The sequence below is a fragment of the Rhinoderma darwinii genome, chromosome 1 (genome assembly GCF_050947455.1).
Source record: "Rhinoderma darwinii isolate aRhiDar2 chromosome 1, aRhiDar2.hap1, whole genome shotgun sequence".
NCBI lineage: Eukaryota > Metazoa > Chordata > Amphibia > Anura > Rhinodermatidae > Rhinoderma > Rhinoderma darwinii.
Genome location: NC_134687.1, coordinates 652,438,974 through 652,458,868, shown reverse-complemented (window position 1 = coordinate 652,458,868; position 19,895 = coordinate 652,438,974). Strand labels below are relative to the sequence as shown.

The window sequence follows — 19,895 nt, the reverse complement described above, 5'->3', positions numbered from 1 at the left end:
AACAATGACGCTCACCTTGGGTAATGGACACCAATAGGTGTCATAAAGGCATGGAAAGCTGAAGCCAGGTCCAGAACACAACCAAACGAAGTTTGTTGTCAGTTGAAGGGATGATTGAAATAGAAAAATTAGGACCACCGGCGCTGCTAAGTGGAAGTGAACAATATGGAGATTTAGGCAAACATCTAGATAAAAGACTTTATTGTCAAACAGGCTACGCTTTTCAACACCGAACCAGTGTCTTCCTCAGGCCAATACAGACTGTGCGGTTACAGCCTATTTATACACACCAAAAGGCAAAGAAAAGACCGCCAGAACAAATAGGTTAAAGGTCACGGGAATAACGAAACTATAAATCACAACGAAAGTATACATTTGCGATGATCAAATAGATTTAAAACTTACGAAAATAATAATGGTGGTAATTTGAACGGACTTCAAAAATTACAAATATGTATCAGTTGTGCCAAATATGCCTCGTTGCGCAGCAAAGGTAAAAATGTAACCAAACAGATTATTATGCATCAATATTGTGGATATTCATTAAAGAGCAATAGAACAGTCGATTTGTCAAGTACAGATGTATGTTTTTTCTAAAGAAAGAGGATATTAAAATGAAATGAAAAATGAAAAAACCGCTGAGACAAGCGTCACTGGTTGTCAGAGCGACAGACAAACTACGGCAGCCAAGGAGGGACAAAAACCAACGTTGGACCGCATAATGAACCGCACAATACAGCGGAGCTAGCAGTGGACGGACGGAGAAGCACTGAGATGTTCCGAACAGTAAGTAATAGCAAATAAATGATAATTTAAATGCTAATAGATTAAAAATGACCCAAAATACAACTCATGTATAAAAGACCATAGGGTGTGACATGGATAGACAGAATTCCAGATTTAAACAATGAAATGGCCGTGATTAACATTAATCACTGACCAGATATGTAAATGAGCTAACAGATAATATATATATATATATATATATATATATATATATATAAAAAATTATGTATATAAAAAATTAAATAGGAAACTATTCCATTGCAAAATAAAAGCATGGAGTGACCGTTATTATCATTAAAATACTAAAAGCCAATATGTGGATGTCCTAAAAGATATATATATAAAACATTTTTATTCCAAGGAAGATTCTGTAAGGTTCCCAGTTTATAGATCCAGAAGTTCTCCCTCTGCTTAAGCCTCATAAATCTATCTGGTATATCTGATGGTATTTGCTCAATTGGAGTGACCTCCGAGTCTTCCGGGGAGGAACGAAGCAACGGAACCTCGGGAGGCACCATGGGGGAGTCAGAGGAGAAAACATCAAGACGTTCAAGTCGTCGTTCCCTGAGACGTCGGTCAAGTGGTACCGCTAAAGCCATAACCTGGTCTAGGGAGTCAGAAGAGGGATAACTAACTAGCAGATCTTTCAGGGCGTTTGACAGACCCAACCTAAACTGGCACCTTAAGGCAGGGTCATTCCACCGAGAAGCTACGCACCACTTCCTAAAGTCAGAACAATACTCCTCAACAGGTCTCTTACCCTGACGTAAGGTCACCAGCTGACTCTCGGCAAAGGCAGTCCTGTCAGTCTCGTCATAGATGAGTCCGAGAGCAGAAAAGAAAAGATCAACGGAGGAAAGTTCAGGGGCGTCAGGAGCCAAGGAGAAGGCCCATTCTTGGGGCCCTTCCTGGAGCCGGTACATAATTATACCCACCCGCTGGCTCTCAGAACCTGAGGAGTGGGGCTTTAAACGTGGGGTTTAGCACGTCTAAACGTAATGTTTGGTTTATCAGGCAAATGACCCTTTTTTAAAACCCTTGATTCCTGATAAACCAAACATTACGTTTAGACGTGCTAAAACAATTAAGAATTTAATAGCCCCTAGTAAAATGTGCAATATAAAAAAGAAAAATCATGGTCTAGCAACAGACCTAAAAGGCTCGTTTCGTTGTGGTCAAAACAGGTGCCTCTGTTGCAATAATATTTCCAACAAATGTATGGAGTATCACTCCACAGTAACGGGTGAAAGTTTCCCGATAAGAAATTTCCTCAATTGCGGGAGTTCCTTTGTCATTTATTTATTACAGTGTACATGCGACCTTCAATATGTGGGTTGCACTACACAAACATTAAGGAACCGTATTAATAAGCATAGGTTTAATGTTAGTAAGGGATTCATGAAACAGAGTGTGTCACAGCACTGTACTTTTAAACACAATTGCAAATTTGTGGACATTATGGTCACTCCAATTGAGCAAATACCATCAGATATACCAGATAGATTTATCAGGCTTAAGCAGAGGGAGAACTTCTGGATCTATAAACTGGGAACCTTACATCCGAATGGTCTAAATGACCTTACAGAATCTTCATTGGAATAAAAATGATAATTACGGTCACTCCATGCTTTTATTTTGCAATGGAATTGTTTCCTATTTAATTTTTTATATACATAATTTTATATATATATATATATATATATATATATATAATATCTATTAGGACATTTACATATCTGGTCAGTGATTAATGTTAATCACGGCCATTTCATTGTTTAAATCTGGAATTATGTCTATCCATGTCACACCCTATGGTCTTTTATACATGAGTTGTATTTTGGGTAATTTTTAATCTATTAGCATTTAAATTATCATTTATTTGCTATTACTTACTGTTCGTAACATCTCAGTGCTTCTCCGTCCGTCCACTGCTAGCTCCGCTGTATTGTGCGGTTCATTATGCGGTCCAACGTTGGTTTTTGTCCCTCCTCGGCTGCCGTAGTTTGTCTGTCGCTCTGACAACCAGTGACGCTTGTCTCAGCGGTTTTTTCATTTTTCATTTCATTTTAATATCCTCTTTCTTTAGAAAAAACATACATCTGTACTTGACAAATCGACTGTTCTATTGCTCTTTAATGAATATCCACAATATTGATGCATAATAATCTGTTTGGTTACATTTTTACCTTTGCTGCGCAACGAGGCATATTTGGCACAACTGATACATATTTGTAATTTTTGAAGTCCATTCAAATTACCACCATTATTATTTTCGTATGTTTTAAATCTATTTGATCATCGCAAATGTATACTTTCGTTGAGATTTATAGTTTCGTTATTCCCGTGACCTTTAACCTGTTTGTTCTGGCGGTCTTTTCTTTGCCTTTTGGTGTGTATAAATAGGCTGTAACCGCACAGTCTGTATTGGCCTGAGGAAGACACCGGTTCGGTGTTGAAACGCGTAGCCTGTTTGACAATAAAGTCTTTTATCTAGATGTTTGCCTAAATCTCCATATTGTTCACTTCCACTTAGCAGCGCCGATGGTCCTAATTTTTCTATTTCAATCATCCCCTCTGATGTTCCCTGTCTATGCTCAGCCAGCACTTCCGGTAGAGCAGAGGCACGGAGCGTCATCAACTAGGTTTACAGGCAGTGGGACCAGAGGCAGAGCTCTGAAGAGCTCATAAAACATCCGCCCAACCCACTGCCTGTAAAACCTAGTTGATAACGTGACATGGCTCTGCTCTGCCGGAAGCGCTGGCTGAGCAAAGACAGGGAATGTTGTCTCTGCTAGTACACACCCCCTCCTCCTCTCTGTTGGAGTTCCCGCACTGCCTGCCGTCTCCTTTCATCGCCCACACCCCCTCCTCCTTTCAGATTCAATTTCTGATACTGATCCCTTTCACTTTATGTAATGACCGGGTCGCTGGGTTGACCCCTGCCCCTATGAAATATACAGTTATTACAGGGGTTATATAAATATAGGGATGATGGGGGTAATATAAATACAGTGATGATGGGGTTTATTCACAGGGATGATGGAGTTATATACAGGAATGATGAGGTCAACATCCCTGTGTATAACCCTCATCAACGCTGTATATAACCCCCATTATCCCTGTATATAACCACCTTCATCCCTGTATAGGATGTTGGGGGTAATACACAGGGATAATGGGGTAATACACTGGGATGATGGGGTTTATATGCATGGATGATGGGGGTAATACACAGGGATGATGGGGGTTATATACAGGGATAATGGGGTAATACACAGGCACTATCTACAGGAAGGGGTATTGTGGGAGTCTCAAAGCACCTAATGTCACTGTCCATATATGGACAGTGACGTCAATGGCTTTCCCAAGACAGGAGTCCACCTGCCAGAGCTTTGGCCGGAGACTCCATTGGGGAGAGAGCCGGCAGACAGGAAAGTGCAGAACTGCTTCAGTGTGTGCAGTGCTGTACTTCTAATCCCCCTAACAGTGATCAAACACATGGTTGTTTGATGAAGGGAGAGAGTTGATGACACTTGTGAAGAGAGCCGGTAGACAGGAAAGGGCACAGCTGCTCACACTGAAGCAACACTGCACACATTAAACCCCGTTCCAGACTGTCAATGTTTATAGACGACACAACTGCACGGGGCTTTGGCAGTTGGAACGTATGTAGCCGCATGGCTGTCGTAAAGAAGTTGTATGTCTAATTAGTATTAAAGGACCATATTTGTTGGCAGGGGACAGACAAGGTTCATCTTTTTTTCTTTTTTAATTCTATTAATTTAAGCTTTATGTAATAAAAGTAGAGGACTGGGTATAGACCAGAATCCTGGACTTTGTCATCAATGTATTTTAAGGTGTTATACAAAGCGTTTTAAGGCTTGAATCACACACACAGTTTTTAGGGCAGGTATTTTAGCTGAAACCAGCAGTAGATTTAAAAGGCATGACTTAACTTCTCCTTCCTGTTTGATCCACTTCTGGCTTTGGTTTAAAACGCTGCATGTGTGTTTCCAGCCTAATATGAATGTGATAAATTTGTCAACTTTTGTTTTGAAACAAAATCACAAAATACATTTTTAATCCTAACAGAAAATCCCAGTAAGAAGTCTGAGGGAAACTTCATGGTATCGATAAATTATAAAATAGAAGATGAAGAAATCATGCAGCAGTCTTCAGGAGAAAACCTCATTACCCTTAATGTACATCCAGGACTTCACAGTAAAGATCTATCATATAATTTCTCTAATCATGAGGAACCTTCTCCTGACCAATCACAGATTGTTACCACAAGTACAGATCAGAAAGGGGGTGAAGGATTTCAATGTGGTCAACAGTTCACAAAAATCTCAGGTATTTTTACAAACAGAAGAATTCACACAGAGGAGAAGCCGTATTCATGTTCAGAATGTGGGAAATGTTTCACACAAAAATCAGGTCTTGTTAAACATGAGAGAATACACACAGGAGAGAAGCCATATTCATGTTCAGAATGTGGGAAATGTTTTACAGATAATTCAAATCTTGTTACACATGAGAGAAGTCACACAGGCGTGAAGCCGTATTCATGTTCAGAATGTGGGAAATGTTTCACACAAAAATCAGGTCTTGTTAAACATGAGAGAATACACACAGGAGAGAAACCATATTTATGTTCAGAATGTGGGAAATGTTTTACAGATAATTCAAATCTTGTTACACATGAGAGAAGTCATACAGGCGAGAAGCCGTATTCATGTTCAGAATGTGGGAAATGTTTTATAGATAAATCAACTCTTGTTACACATGAGAGAAGTCACACCGGAGAGAAGCCATATTCATGTTCAGAATGTGGGAAATGTTTTATAGATAAATCACATCTTGTTACACATGAGAGAAGTCACACGGGAGAGAAGCCGTATTCATGTTCAGAATGTGCAAAATGTTTTACAGCTAAATCAAATCTTGTTATACATGAGAGAAGTCACACAGGAGAGAAGCCGTATTCATGTTCAGAATGTGGGAAATGTTTTACAGATAAATCATGTCTTGTTAGACATGAGAGAACTCACACAGGAGAGAAGCCGTATTCATGTTCAGAATGTGGGAAATGTTTCACAGATTATTCAAGTCTTGTTAGACATGAGAGAATTCACACAGGAGAGAAGCCATATTCATGTCCAGAATGTGGGAAATGGTTTACACAAAAATCAGGTCTTGTTATACATGAGAGAAGTCACACTGGGGAGAAGCCGTATTCATGTTCAGAATGTCGGAAATGTTTTACACAAAAATCAGATCTTGTTAAACATGAGAGAAATCACACAGGAAAGGAGCCGTATTCGTGTTCAGAATGTGGGAAATGTTTAACTACTAAAGGCGAGCTTAGGGCTCATCAGAGAAGTCACACAGGGAAGAAGCCATTTTGAATTTTTTTATATGGAAGATGTTTTACAGAGATATCAAAATTTGGATCTCAGGAAATTCACGTAGGGAAGAAACCATATTTTCGTTTAGAATATGTAAAATGCTATAATAGCAAAAAAAAAAATGTTTTATGTAAGTTACTTATTTTTATTATATTTTTTTGAGGTTTTTTTGTGTATTTTTTTTCTTCCACAAGTTGGGAAATATTAAAAATGTAATAATAATTTGATATGTCTTCCTATGTTGGACACCAGAGGGAGCACTTCCAAGAATTACAGCAAGGTGAATCAGGCAAAGCAACCTGACTTACAGCTGCTGTAAATGTGGGAGGGAGACTAACCCCCTTCCTATTTTTGGCTGCAAGCCAGGAAAAGGTGTCTTCAAATTGCTAAGCATTGTCCAGCTCCCATTTTTGAAGAGATTGTACAAATAGTAGCGGGCAGAAGCCGTAGGACACACCAAAAAGCTAAGTGCTTGGCCACACGTAACGGAATTGCTGCAGAAAATTTCTGTAGCAATTCCGTTGAAAGTAGCAGACATTCTGCTGCGGAAAAAAATGCACCATTTCCTGCATGTTTTACTGCAGAAAATGCTTCATATTTTGCTGCGTTTTTCACAATGGTGGGAGATGGTGACATCACCTCTGAAAAACACAGCAATTCAGTCCAGTTTCTGCAGCAGGAATTGACATGCTGCAGTACGAAAAACACGCCCTGCAGGTCAATTTCTGCTCTGAATTTTTTACGCAGCGCGCGGATGAAATTTGTTAAATCTCACCCACTTTGGTGCTACTGCATTCTGCTGCGTTTTTCCCATCCGCAATTCCGGAGGGAAAATACATGTGGACAAGCCCTAGGAATTATGAAAATGAAGAGGGAGACCCTGTGGTGCATGACTTTTCAGTTGACAGATTTACACGGCGTGTATTTGACGCATTCTTGGGCGAATTTTATGTGTGAAAAATACTTGATAATGCTTTTCATTTACATAAATGGTAAATGCACCATTAGTACATACAACGCACTTTTTTACACAAGCGTTTTTAAAAAAACACGTTGTGTAACTAAAGAAGTGTCGAGTCAATTCTTTGGCACGTAAAACACTCCAAATGTTCCCATAGTCAATGGGAGTCCTAATTATGCTAAAAAAAACCTTGCAAAAAGCGCACACAAAATGCGTAAAAAAAACATGCAAAATAAGCGTCAAACACTTGATTAAGCTTCCCATTTACATCAATGGGAAAGTGAGCTGTTAGTACATAACAAACATTCAAAACGCGTTGCGTAAAAAAGAAGCGTTGAATCAATAATTTGGTGCATAAAATGCGCCAAATGTTCCCAGAGTCAGTGGGGGTCCTAACTACACTCCCAGAAACTTGCAAAAAGCGCACACAAAACATGCAAAAAACAACTCAAAAAATTTATCAGAATCCCTATAATTTAAAAACTGCTTCACAAGAAGCGTCGTGTGAACATGCCCTAAGGGAATTCATTTTCGTTGGACCCTAATTTACAAGGATAAATCTGCTGTAGGTGAGTATAAGTATTTCTATTTTTCATAATACTAAGGCCTCATGCACACATCCGATGCTCGTCGTGCGGCCGCAAATCATGGATCCGTGAAACATGTACATGTATGGCTTCCGTGTGCGGTCCGTTGTTTCAATGGACCAAATGAATGGAATGGCCGAGACTGTTCCGCAAAAAAAAGGAAAGGAATAGGATATTTTCTATTTTTGTAGGAACGGCCACACGGTTGCGTTAAAAAAACGGGAAGTGTGCATGGCCCCATAGAAATTAATGGGTCAGTGTGCTGTTATCTGTTAACAAAAAAAAAAATGGATAGCACACTGAAGCGTTTCACTGAAGTGTGCTTGAGGCTTAAGGCCTCATTTACACGAGCGTGTGCGTTTTGCGCGCGCAAAAAACGCTGCGTTTTGCGCACGTTTGTATGGCGTATGCACTGCGTATACGCAGCCTTGTTGCATTTTAAACGCGCAAAAGGCATTTGACAGCTCCGTGTGTCATCCGTGTATGATGCGCGGCTGCGTGATTTTCGCGCAGCCGCCATCATAGAGATGAGGCTAGTCGACGCCCGTCACTGTCCAAGGTGCTGAAAGAGCTAACTGATCGGCAGTAACTCTTTCAGCACCCTCGACAGTGAATGCCGAACACAATATACACCAACCTGTGAATATAAAAAGACTTTCATACTTACCAAGAACTTCCTGCTTCCCCCAGTCCGGGCTCCCGGCCGTTGCCTTAGTGACGCGTCCCTCTCTTGTCATCCGGCCCCACCTCCCAGGATGACGCCGCAGTCCATGAGACCGCTGCAGCCTGTGATTGGCTGCAGCCTGTGCTTGGCCTGTGATTGGCTGCAGCCTGTGCTTGGCCTGTGATTGGCTGCAGCTGTCATTTGGACTGAACTGTCATCCCGGGAGGTCGGACCGGAGTTATCGGTAAGTCAGAACGTCTTTTTTTTTTTACAGGTTCATGGATTTTCGGAGCGGAAGTCACTGTCCATGGTGCTGAACCAGTTTAACGCTTTCAGCACCGTGGACAGTGACTGTCTCCTGACGTCGCGTACCCGAACATTTTTTACCGGTTTCGGTCAAAACGAGTTTGGCCGAACCCGGTGAAGTTCGGTGCGCTCATCTCGAATTTGACACTCCGTTTGGATGTTTGTAAACAGAAAAGCACGTGGTGCTTTTCTGTTTACATTCAGGAGTTTGACAGCTCTTGCGCGAATCACGCAGTTCGCACGGAAGTGCTTCCGTGCGGCATGCGTGGTTTTCACGCACCCATTGACTTCAATGGGTGCGTGAGTGCGCGAAAAACGCACGATTATAGAACATGTCGTGAGTTTTTTTCTGCGCACACGCGCTGAGCGCAATTCACGCATCGTCTAAACAGCCCCATTGACTAATATAGGTGCGTACGACATGCGTGCAAAGCACGCGCGTCGCACGCGCGTATAATATGTTCGTGTAAATGAGGCCTAACTTTAAGTTTTTTGCAGGTTCAACTGGACCTATTGTCGTAGATTTTGTGGACTACTGCGATGTTCTGGGTTTTTTAGAAATAAAATGGTTAGTGAGGATTGTGTGGGGGAGTTTTTATTTCAATAAAAATATTTTCTTATGCCTCTGTATTTTTTTAATACTTTATTAGCGCCTTGATAATGCAGTGGTCTGTTTGACGACGTCCATTACTAAGGCGGGGCTTAGTGTTAGCCAGTAAAAAACAAAAACCGTGGCCTTTCCCACCTTGGTAATGCTACCCTGCTGTTGTGTTGTATCTGGCTGGTTATAAAAATGTGGGGGGACCCCACGTCATTTTTTTAAAAAAAAACGATGTGGGGTCCCCCCTGTTTTTTTTTATTATCAGCCAGATACAACATAGCAGCAGCCTAGCATTACCAGGGTGGGATGGGCCACGGTTTTTGACCCTTCCCAGCCTCATGAAACCAGCATGCGGCCGTCCTAGCACCTGTCCATCGCAACAGACGGTCAAGTATTGGATTGTACCTGGCTTTTCCCGGCACCCCCGGAGGCGGCGGGTAAAGTGGGGTTTACTGCGAGCCTTTGCTCTGGCTAACATTAAGCCCTGCCTTAGTAATGGACGTCATCAAACAGACAACTGCAATTACTAAGGCGCTAATAAAGTATTAAAAATAACACAGATATAAGAAAATATTTTTATTGAAATAAAAAACTCCCCCACACAATCCTCGCTAACCATTTTAGTTTATAAAACAACACGCAGATCATCGCATTAGTCCACCGAATCTATGACGTAGTCCAATAGGTCCAGCGGAATCTACAAAAAAAATAAAGTTAGTAATATTAAAAATATAAATACTTATACTAACCTAAAGCGGCTTCTGTCTTCTCCCCTGCACCGCAAAAGAAACTAGAGGTTAAAGAACTGTAGCTTCTATTGTGGAGCATGGGACCTAGTGATGAGCCACAAATATTAATAGTTATAAATAATTCTGGCGCATCATGGATCTCCCCCCCCACAAACCTCCCCCACACATGCAGACGTTCCGCCAATCCCCTCACATACACAAACCCTCTCACACGCACCCCGCAAACCACACAAGCCCATTCAAAAGCACCCCCCATAGACACCCCTGCACGCACCCACCACATGCACAGCCCCTCCACAAGCAGCTTGCACGCACCCCCCATGCACAGCCCCACCACGCGCAAACTCCCCCAGAAGCACTCTGCATGCCCCCACACGCACCGCCCACCAGCACCCTGTGCGCACACCCGCTCAGCAGTAACCAGCTTTCCCCCTACAAACCAGCTTCTGCACAGGTTGCTGTGAACTTCGCATGTCACAGAGAATGCGCAATTCAGAGTTAGAATGGCAGAAGCTTAGGGTCGGGAGCCGACCCACCTCCTATGCCCTGTACATGCCATATTGCATCTGTGTATGTGTCGTTAAAAGACACATACGAAGATGAAATCAAACATGGCAGCACCCATAAAAATGAGTTAATAAAGAAAACTACTTTGAAAAAATAAATAAACTAAAGATAATATTAAAATAAATAAAAAAAAACACATAAAAATATGTTTATGACACCTTTCCTTCAAAGACTATGTACACCTTTGTAGGCAATATTTTCCTTTTTTTTTATATTAATATATACTGTAAGACATTTCAACTCATCACGCAGCTCTGACAGAAAAAAAAAGTTCTGTCTCTGAGAAGACGGAGTGTAAAGGATCTGCCAGGCACAGCTTCGGGGTTAACTCCCATAGGTAATCAGTCTTCACCTGAGTCTATGTCTCTGAGACTGACTCCAGCTTCCACCACTCAGGCTGGCAGGCTTAGGAGTGGGAGAGCCTATCGCAGCCTGGCCAGACTCAGCTAGCTCCCGCCCTCTGTCTATTTATACCTGCCTTTCCTGTTCCTCCGTGCTTGTGATTCTTCTCGTGTGGTTTCCTGGCCCAGCTACAGCTTCTGACTGTTTGATCCTGCTCCATATTGACCCTGGCTTACTGACTACTCTCCTGCTCTGCGTTTGGTACCTCGTACACTCCTGGTTTTACTCGGCTCGTTCACCTCTCTTGTTGCTCACAGTGTTGCCGTGGGCAACTGCCCCATTTCCCTTAGCTTTGTGTACCCTTGTCTGTTTGTCTCGTGCACTTACTGAGCATAGGGACCGCCGCCCAGTTGTACCCCGTCGCCTAGGGCGGGTCGTTGCAAGTAGGCAGGGACAGAGTGGCGGGTAGATTAGGGCTCACTTGTCCGTTTCCCTACCCCTATCATTACACGGAGAGGGAAAAATAAAAACAGAAACTGGCCTGGTGGTGTTAACCCACATGCGGTGCGGATGATAAACATGCAGGATATCGGATTTATACTGCGGATTCTCTGCGCATTTGTTTCCAGAATCCCCTGCGGCTCCACCGCGTGTTCACAGCAACGCTGCAGGTTACACATATAAAAAAAGAAGGCGTCATGTGACCCCTGTAGCCAATCACAAGTCAGTATGTAGCGAAAATTATATCATTACAAAATACGACTCAAATGTCAGCTCACCTTCCCAGGTGCACGAAGAAAACAGCGATCTCCATGCTACAGGAACAATATTCAGGCAGAAAAGATCAGCACTCCTTGTGGAATTTGAAAATAAATCTCCTTTATTTAAATAGCCTGCGGAAAAACTAAACGGCTTGAAGTGGACAAATTACATAACGCGTCAGTCCCCTCTGACGCGTTTCTAGCTCTCAAGAGCCATTACTCATAGATAGGGGAGGGAGTGAGAGTGTGTGGCTGAAATAGTAGCCAGAAAAGAAAACTACCCACTTTAATCAGGTGTATACAATAATCAGAAAGTGGATGGCACATGAACCATACAAAAATATAAAAATATATATATATACACTACCGTTCAAAAGTTTGGGGTCACCCAGACAATTTTGTGTTTTCCATGAAAACGTACACTTATATTTATCAAATGAGTTGCAAAATGACTAGAAAATATAGTCAAGACATTGACAAGGTTAGAAATAAAGATTTTTATTTGAAATAATAATTTTCTCCTTTAAACTTTGCTTTCGTCAAAGAATGCTCCATTTGCAGAAATTACAGCATTGCAGACCTTTGGCATTCTAGCAGTTAATTTGCTGAGGTAATCGGGAGAAATTTCACCCCATGCTTCCAGAAGCCCCTCCCACAAGTTGGATTGGCTTGATGGGCACTTCTTCCGTCCCATACGGTCAAGCTGCTCCCACAACAGCTCTATGGGGTTGAGATCTGGTGACTGTGCTGGCCACTCCATTACAGATAGAATACCAGCTGCCTGCTTCTTCCCTAAATAGTTCTTGCATAATTTGGAGGTGTGCTTTGGGTCATTTTCCTCTTGTAGGATGAAATTGGCTCCAATCAAGCGCTGTCCACAGGGTATGGCATGGTGTTGCAAAATGGAGTGATAGCCTTCCTTATTCAAAATCCCTTTTACCTTGTACAAATCTCCCACTTTACCAGCACCAAAGCAACCCCAGACCATCACATTACCTCCACCATGCTTGACAGATGGTGTCAGGCACCCTTCCAGCATCTTTTCAGTTGTTCTGCGTCTCACAAATGTTCTTCTGTGTGATCCAAACACCTCAAACTTCGATTTGTCTGTCCATAACACTTTTTTCCAATCTTCCTCTGTCCAACTTCTGTGTGCTTTTTCCCATATTAATCTTTTCCTTTTATTAGACAGTCTCATATATGGCTTTTTCTTTGCCACTCTGCCCTGAAGGCCAGCATCCCGGAGTCGCCTCTTCACTGTAGACGTTGACACTGGCGTTTTGGGTGTACTATTTAATGAAGCTGCCAGTTGAGGACCTGTGAGGCGTCTATTTCTCAAACTAGGGACTCTAATGTACTTGTCTTGTTGCTCAGTTGTGCAGCGGGGCATCCCACCTCTCTTTCTACTCTGGTTAGAGCCTATTTGTGCTGTCCTCTGAAGGGAGTAGTACACACCGTTGTAGGAAATCTTCAGTTTCTTGGCAATTTCTCGCATGGAATAGCCTTAATTTCTAAGAACAAGAATAGACTGTCGAGTTTCACATGAAAGCTCTCTTTTTCTAGCCATTTTGAGAGTTTAATCGAACCCACAAATGTAATGCTCCAGATTCTCAACTAGCTCAAAGGAAGGTCAGTTTTATAGCTCCTCTAAACAGCAAAACCGTTTACAGCGGTACTAACATAATTGCACAGGGGTTTTCAAGTGTTTTCTAATCATCCATTAGCCTTCTAACACAGTTAGCAAACACAATGTACCATTAGAACACTGGAGTGATGGTTGCTGGAAATGGGCCTCTATACACCTATGTAGATATTGCATTAAAAACCAAACGTTTGTAGCTAGAATAGTCATTTAGCACATTAACAATGTATAGAGTGTATTTCTGATTAATTTAATGTTATCTTCATTGAAAAAACTGTGCTTTTCTTTAAAAAATAAGGACATTTCTAAGTGACCCTAAACTTTTGAACGGTAGTGTAACTTTTGTACTTTTTCTGAAATTTTATAGAGTATTAATAATTCATAATAAGATCATTTCTCACATTAAGACCATTGGGGACTATAGTATTCAACATGAGAATCCAGTATCCCTTACGATTTAATAGTGCTCTCCTATGATCACCACCTCGCACTGGTTTGTTAACCCTTTAAATTCCTGAAAGCTGCTGATATTCCCTCTATGCATATGACTAAAGTGTTTAGATGCATTAGAAGGATTTCTAACGTAAGCATTAGTGGCTCCATTGAGATGTTCTCTAATTCTGACCTTAAGGGGGCGACTTGTGCACCCAACGTAGGATAAATCACAGAGTGTACAGTTTATTTGGTATACTACATATCGTGTGTTGCAGTTAATGAATTGTTTTATTTTATGTATTGTTCCATCAATGGCCGAACTTACTTGTTAATAGTTGCAACACATACATATATTTGCTCCACAAGAGTAAAAACCTTTGAACGACAGCCTTGTGTTTTGTTTGAATGAAAATTGTGTTAAACTAGGTGAGAGCATGTCACGAAAGGTCTGTGGACCCACTGGGCCGTGCCGCCTTGGCGGTATGGCAGCTGGCCAACAGGGTGCAGGTGAATGTCTATAGTTCGTATAGGTACCTGTGGCAGCTCACACAGCAGCAGGGCAGGCTCGGCTTGGACTAGGCAGCAGATAGACGTCAGGCGAGGTGAAGCAGGTCAGACGTGGAATTCAGCACGACACGACTTTGGCACAGCACAGTGCTCGACCAGGCTGGTATGGAATGCAAGGAACAGGAACTGGAACAGGTACAACGCTTAGGCGTCAACAACGCTTAGGCATAGAAGCAGGGGGCTGGACCCCTCTTATAGTCCAGGGTACTCACGGGTCAAAGTTCATCAAAAGTCCGGTACGCGCGCTGCACCTTTAAGAGCGGGCGTGAGTGTGCGTGCGCACCCTACGGGATCCGGCTGAGGTGTGTGTAAGCGGGCGCTGGCGACTCCTGAGGAGGAGGCTGGGGCCAGCGCTTGCCGACTCGTGGCTGTCAGGAGGGCATTGGAGCTGACAGCCCGCAGCCACGGACGTTACAGAGCATAGTACCCAAAGAAGGCGCTCTGCGTGAAGAAAATTTACAACTTGGCTCTAGTATCTGGCATAAACCTTCATCCTGAAAAAAGGACTGGTAAGTATTTGTACACTTTAGATTGTATATTTTTATCATTTTTATATGTATATTTTCTTTGTAATAAATCAGTGCAATAAATACGTTTTCTGCCCTCACCTAAATTAATGGCCCTATCTAGGTTTCCACTGAGGATAGCCTCGGTCCTTTAAACGACTGCATATTTTATTAATTTGGTCCCTATATGACTGTTCAGACGAGCAGTTTCTTTTTGCTCAAAGTATTTCTCCCATCGGGACACCCTTAATGGTATGTTCTGGGTGGCAAGATTTTCCATGCAAAATTGCATTACCAACAGTAGGCTTGCGATAAGTGCCAGTCTGAACAGTCTCTAAACTGGAGGTACAGCTCAAAGTGAGGTCTAGGAATGTAATTTGTTGGCAGTTACAGCCATAGGTGAAAGTCAAACCGAATGGGTTGTTATTAAAGAGGCTCTGTCATCACATTATAAGTGCCCTATCTCCTACATAAGGTGATCGGCGCTATAATGTAGGTGACAGTAATGCTTTTTATTTAAAAAAACAATCTATTTTCACCACTTTATTAGCGATTTTAGATTTATGCTAATGAGTTGCTTAATGCCCAAGTGGGCGTGTTTTTATTTTAGACCAAGTGGGCGTTGTACAGAGGAGTGTATGACGCTGACGAATCAGCGTCATGCACTCCTCTCCATTCATTTAGTCAGCGCATAGGGATCCTTTTAGATCACTATGTGCTGGCTTATACTAACACATTACCAATACTGGAGTGTTTAGACAGTGAATAGACATTCCACGTGATGTCTATTCACAATCTCTGCACTTCGTTACTGTTTCTGTGGTAGTTACAGCAGAGCAAGCGTTGTAACCTGTCATCTGCAGCGTAATCTCGCGAGATTACGCTTGCTCTGCTGTAACTACCACAGAAACAGTAACGAAGTTCAGAGATTGTGAATAGACATCCCGTGGAATGTCTATTCACTGTCTAAACACTTCAGTATCTGTACAACGCCCACTTGGTCTAAAGTAAAAACACGCCCACTTGGGCATTAAGCAACTCATTAGCATAAATCTAAAATCGCTAATAAAGTGGTGAAAATAGATCGGTTTTTTTAAAATAAAAAGCACTGCAGTCACCTACATTATAGCGCCGATCTCCTTATGTAGGAGATAGGGCACTTATAATGTGGTGACAGAGCCTCTTTAATGTAGTTGGTTAAGTTTGGTATGGTCGCCACATCTGAGGACCAGATGATAATCATATCATCAATGTAACGACCATACCAGACTAAATCAAGAGCAAAAGGATTTCTGTCAGTGAATAGAAAGCATTCCTCCCACCATGCTACATATAAATTGGCAAGCAAAGGGGAAAATTTAGCCCCCGTGGCTGCGCCTTTTTTTTGTATATAGTAGCATTCATGTGAAGAATGGTGCTCAAAAAGTCCAGCAAGTGCCAGGACCGTCTCCTAAAGAAGATTTAGCTACGGGATCGGTTCTACACCAGTGCAAAGCTTGCTCAGGAATGGCAGCAGGCAGGAGTCAGTGCATCTGCACGCACAGTGAGGCGAAGGCCTTTGGAGGCTGTCAAGAAGGGCAGCAAAGAAGCCACTTCTCTCCAAGAAAGACATCAAGGACAGACTGACATTCTGCAGGAAGTAGAGGGATTGCACTGCAGAGGACTGGGGTAAAGTTATTTTCTCTGATGAAGCCCCATTCAGACTGTTTGGGACATCTGAAAGAATGATTTTTCAGAGAAGAAAAGGTAAGCGCTACCAGGAGTCCTGTGTCAATGCCAACATATAGCATCCTGAGACCATTCATGTCTGGGGTTGGTTTTCATCCAAGGGAATGGGCTTACACAATTTTGCCTAATAAAACATCCATGAATAAAAAATGGCATCTAAACATCCTCCAAGAGCAACTTCTCCCAACCATCCAGGAGCAATTTGGTGATGAGCAATGCTTTTACCGGCACGATGGAGAACCATGTTACAAGGCAAAAGTGATAACTAAGTGGCTCGGTGAACAAAACATGAAAATTTTGGGTCCATGGCCAGTAAACTTCTCAAATCTCAATCCCATTGAGAACCTTTGGTCAATCCTCAAAAAGCGGGCAGACAAACAAAATCATAGAAATTGGGGTTGAACAACAATGGGTTGTCATCAGTCATGATTTGGCCCGGAAGCAAATATCCAGCATGCCATGGCGAATTTCACAAGTCTTCAAAAAGAAGGGTCAATGCTGTAAATATCGAGTCTTTACATAAACTTGATGTATTTGTCAATAAATGTTTAAAAACGTATAAAATGCTTAGAATTGTACTTCAGTTACCATAGAAACATCCGACTAAAACATCTAAAAACACTGAAGCAGCAAAGTTTGTGAAAAGCTAAATTTGTGTCCGTCCCTGGAGGCCCTCATACGGATTCCAGGCTGCCGTCTCCCCTCATATAGATATACATGTCAGGTCGTTGAGCTTATAGCACAACGTCATCAGGTGAGAACAACCAATCACCCCTGATTTTTCTCCAGACATTTAAGATAGCCCACAGAGCCTACATCTCCCCTCACAGGGGATTTCTCATGTAGAATTCCTCTGACCATTCTTGCCCAAAATATAAATCGCCACTTGCAGATTTACGGCATTGCTTTTGGTCATGCCCCTCTATTACTGCATTTTAGTTACGAATACAACAATTTGTTTCGGGTTCACTTTTTCTGCACTGTTCTCTTACTCTTGAATGGGGACTTTTTGGTATTTTGCTCTGATCTATGATTAATATCCCAAAACACCATAAAAACCTGCTGTGCTATGTGTCAGCAGCTGCAAGATAAACAATCCTACAGGTTTGGATTGGGAGTGTTCCTCCCACTCATCGTATTTATTTTTTTGCCAAAATTATCTTTTTTTTTCGGAAGGACTGGGTGGAAATTTCTCTTTGTTTAGAAAAAACTGTTTGCAATTTCTTTAAATTATGGGATTAATTTATACTTCTCTCATCTCATTTGAAACAAAAACTCACAAATTGCTTTGGTTCTACTTGGTACTTGTAGCGTCAATTGCTTAGTGATCTACCACTCACTACATAGTGCTCCTTCTTTTAGTGTGGTGTGCTTTAAAAATGGATGATACGCGTGTTGCTTACCCTCCCCTTCCCTTCCCCCTTTTGCCTAGTTTTCCCTATTCCCTGGTTTCCATTCTTTCATTGCTGATTTCCTGCCCCTTGAAAGAATAATGTTGCTTATTGCTTGTTTGGGCAAAATCCCATCCATAGCACAGCTTGAAGTCTTGAGTTGAAATTTCTTGACCCATGGTCTTCTTCTCTAAATAACCTGTTGGTTTGCTTAGTCAATAGATATAAGGTCACCTTTATTCTTACACAATAATATTAAATTCGTATGGGATGTGATTGCTGAGGAATACAGCGTTGAATTGTTTGTTGTTAAGTTTTTGTTTCTTGCATTTGGAAAATGCTTAATAAAATCACGATTAAAAAAAACATCAACTATTTCTGGGAGGAATGTTGACAACTTCTATAGGTGCCTCAGACAAAATACAAATAGGATCAATGATAAATTGAGGTACATATTCTTGATCATTAGGATCAAATGAATGAGATATGGCAACAGCCTTTTAAGTTTTCTAAATTAGTACGATAGTGGAGGAAGAAGTTAAATCATGGAGCAGGAGAACTTGATTTGCGAATAAAACCCTTCTCCAGGTTTTCATTAATGTTTGCTCTTCTCGTACAACGTGTAAGGCAGTGCTATAACTACTCATTGTGTAAAACTGAAACACAGCACTGCTATACTCTGCACTACTTGCGTCTTATCATTTGAAACAGGATCCCGCCAGAACTGGGGAGTACAGAAAGCAGAGGAAATAGGAGGCATATATTGTATGACATTATATTCTACAGGGAGAGTAGATAACCAAGTGTTCTGTGTATAAAACATCACAGTAGTCAGACCAGTCAGAGATAAATCAATACCTATAAGTTCCAAGCCAAACAGAAAACCTGTTTTCAACAATAAACGTCCATATATATTGAAGCTAGAAGTAGAATACCTATAAGGATATAAATAGACACAATAGATCCAGAATATAAATCACCATTAGTACAAATATAGCGCTATACAATATATCAAAAAATATCTTTATTAGAATATATTATAAAAACATATATAGGCCATCACACAAAATATAAAACAACATACAATAAAAAGTGGTGGTGGTGTGAGGAATCACAATGCATCACATGGAATATACATGCGATAGGGTGGTGTAGTATATAGATATTCAAAGGCACTGTACATAAATACACCTCATAAATTACCAGTACATGAATATATAATCACTGGATAAGGGGTACAGATGAACCAGTAAAAAAGATCAAGGATCCAGATTAAATCGAATACCAAGCCGTATTTTGCATATTTATCCCTCAACAAGACAAACCACAGACAACAACCAAGCACCCCGATGCGCATTTCAAACCCTTGAAAAAGCTGACGGAGAAACACGCGTCGGGTGCTTGGTTGTGGTCTGTGGTTTGTCTTGTTGAGGGATAAATATGCAAAATACGGGTTAGTATTCGATTTAATGATCTTTTGTACTGTTTCATCTATACCCCTTATCCAGTAATTATGTATTCATGTACTGGTAATTTACAGGTGTAATTATGTACAGTGTCTCTGAATATCTATATACTACACTGCCCTATCACATGTATATGCAATATGATGCATTGTGATCCTTCACACCACCACCACATTTTATTGTATGTTTTATATTTTGTGAGATGGCCTATATATCTTTTTATAATATATTCTTATAAAGATATTTTTTGATATATTGGAAAGTGCTATATTTGTAATGGGGAAAGAAGGAAGGTAGGATCCAGCGCTCGGTAGCGTTAAAATGGAAAATTTTCCAAGTTTAATTGGTGTGAATTAAAAGGAAAGTCCAGTTGTAAGATGTCCCGGGTGTGTAGGAAGTGGAGAGGTGGTATCCTCTAGGCCTACGCG

General features: G+C 41.4%; 1 protein-coding gene and 1 pseudogene across 1 annotated transcript in view; one reads left to right on the top strand and one right to left on the bottom strand.

Moving 5' to 3' along the window:
* Window positions 1-6,263, top strand: part of LOC142661124 (uncharacterized) — a 161,198-nt gene extending 154,935 nt beyond the window's left edge. The window contains exon 8 of the mRNA XM_075838439.1: window positions 5,236-6,263. Within this exon, the coding sequence (XP_075694554.1) occupies window positions 5,236-6,194 (959 nt within the window). The 3' untranslated portion in view covers window positions 6,195-6,263. The remainder of the gene's footprint in view (window positions 1-5,235) is intronic.
* Window positions 1-19,895, bottom strand: part of LOC142700497 (uncharacterized) — a 330,989-nt pseudogene that overhangs the window by 215,675 nt on the left and 95,419 nt on the right.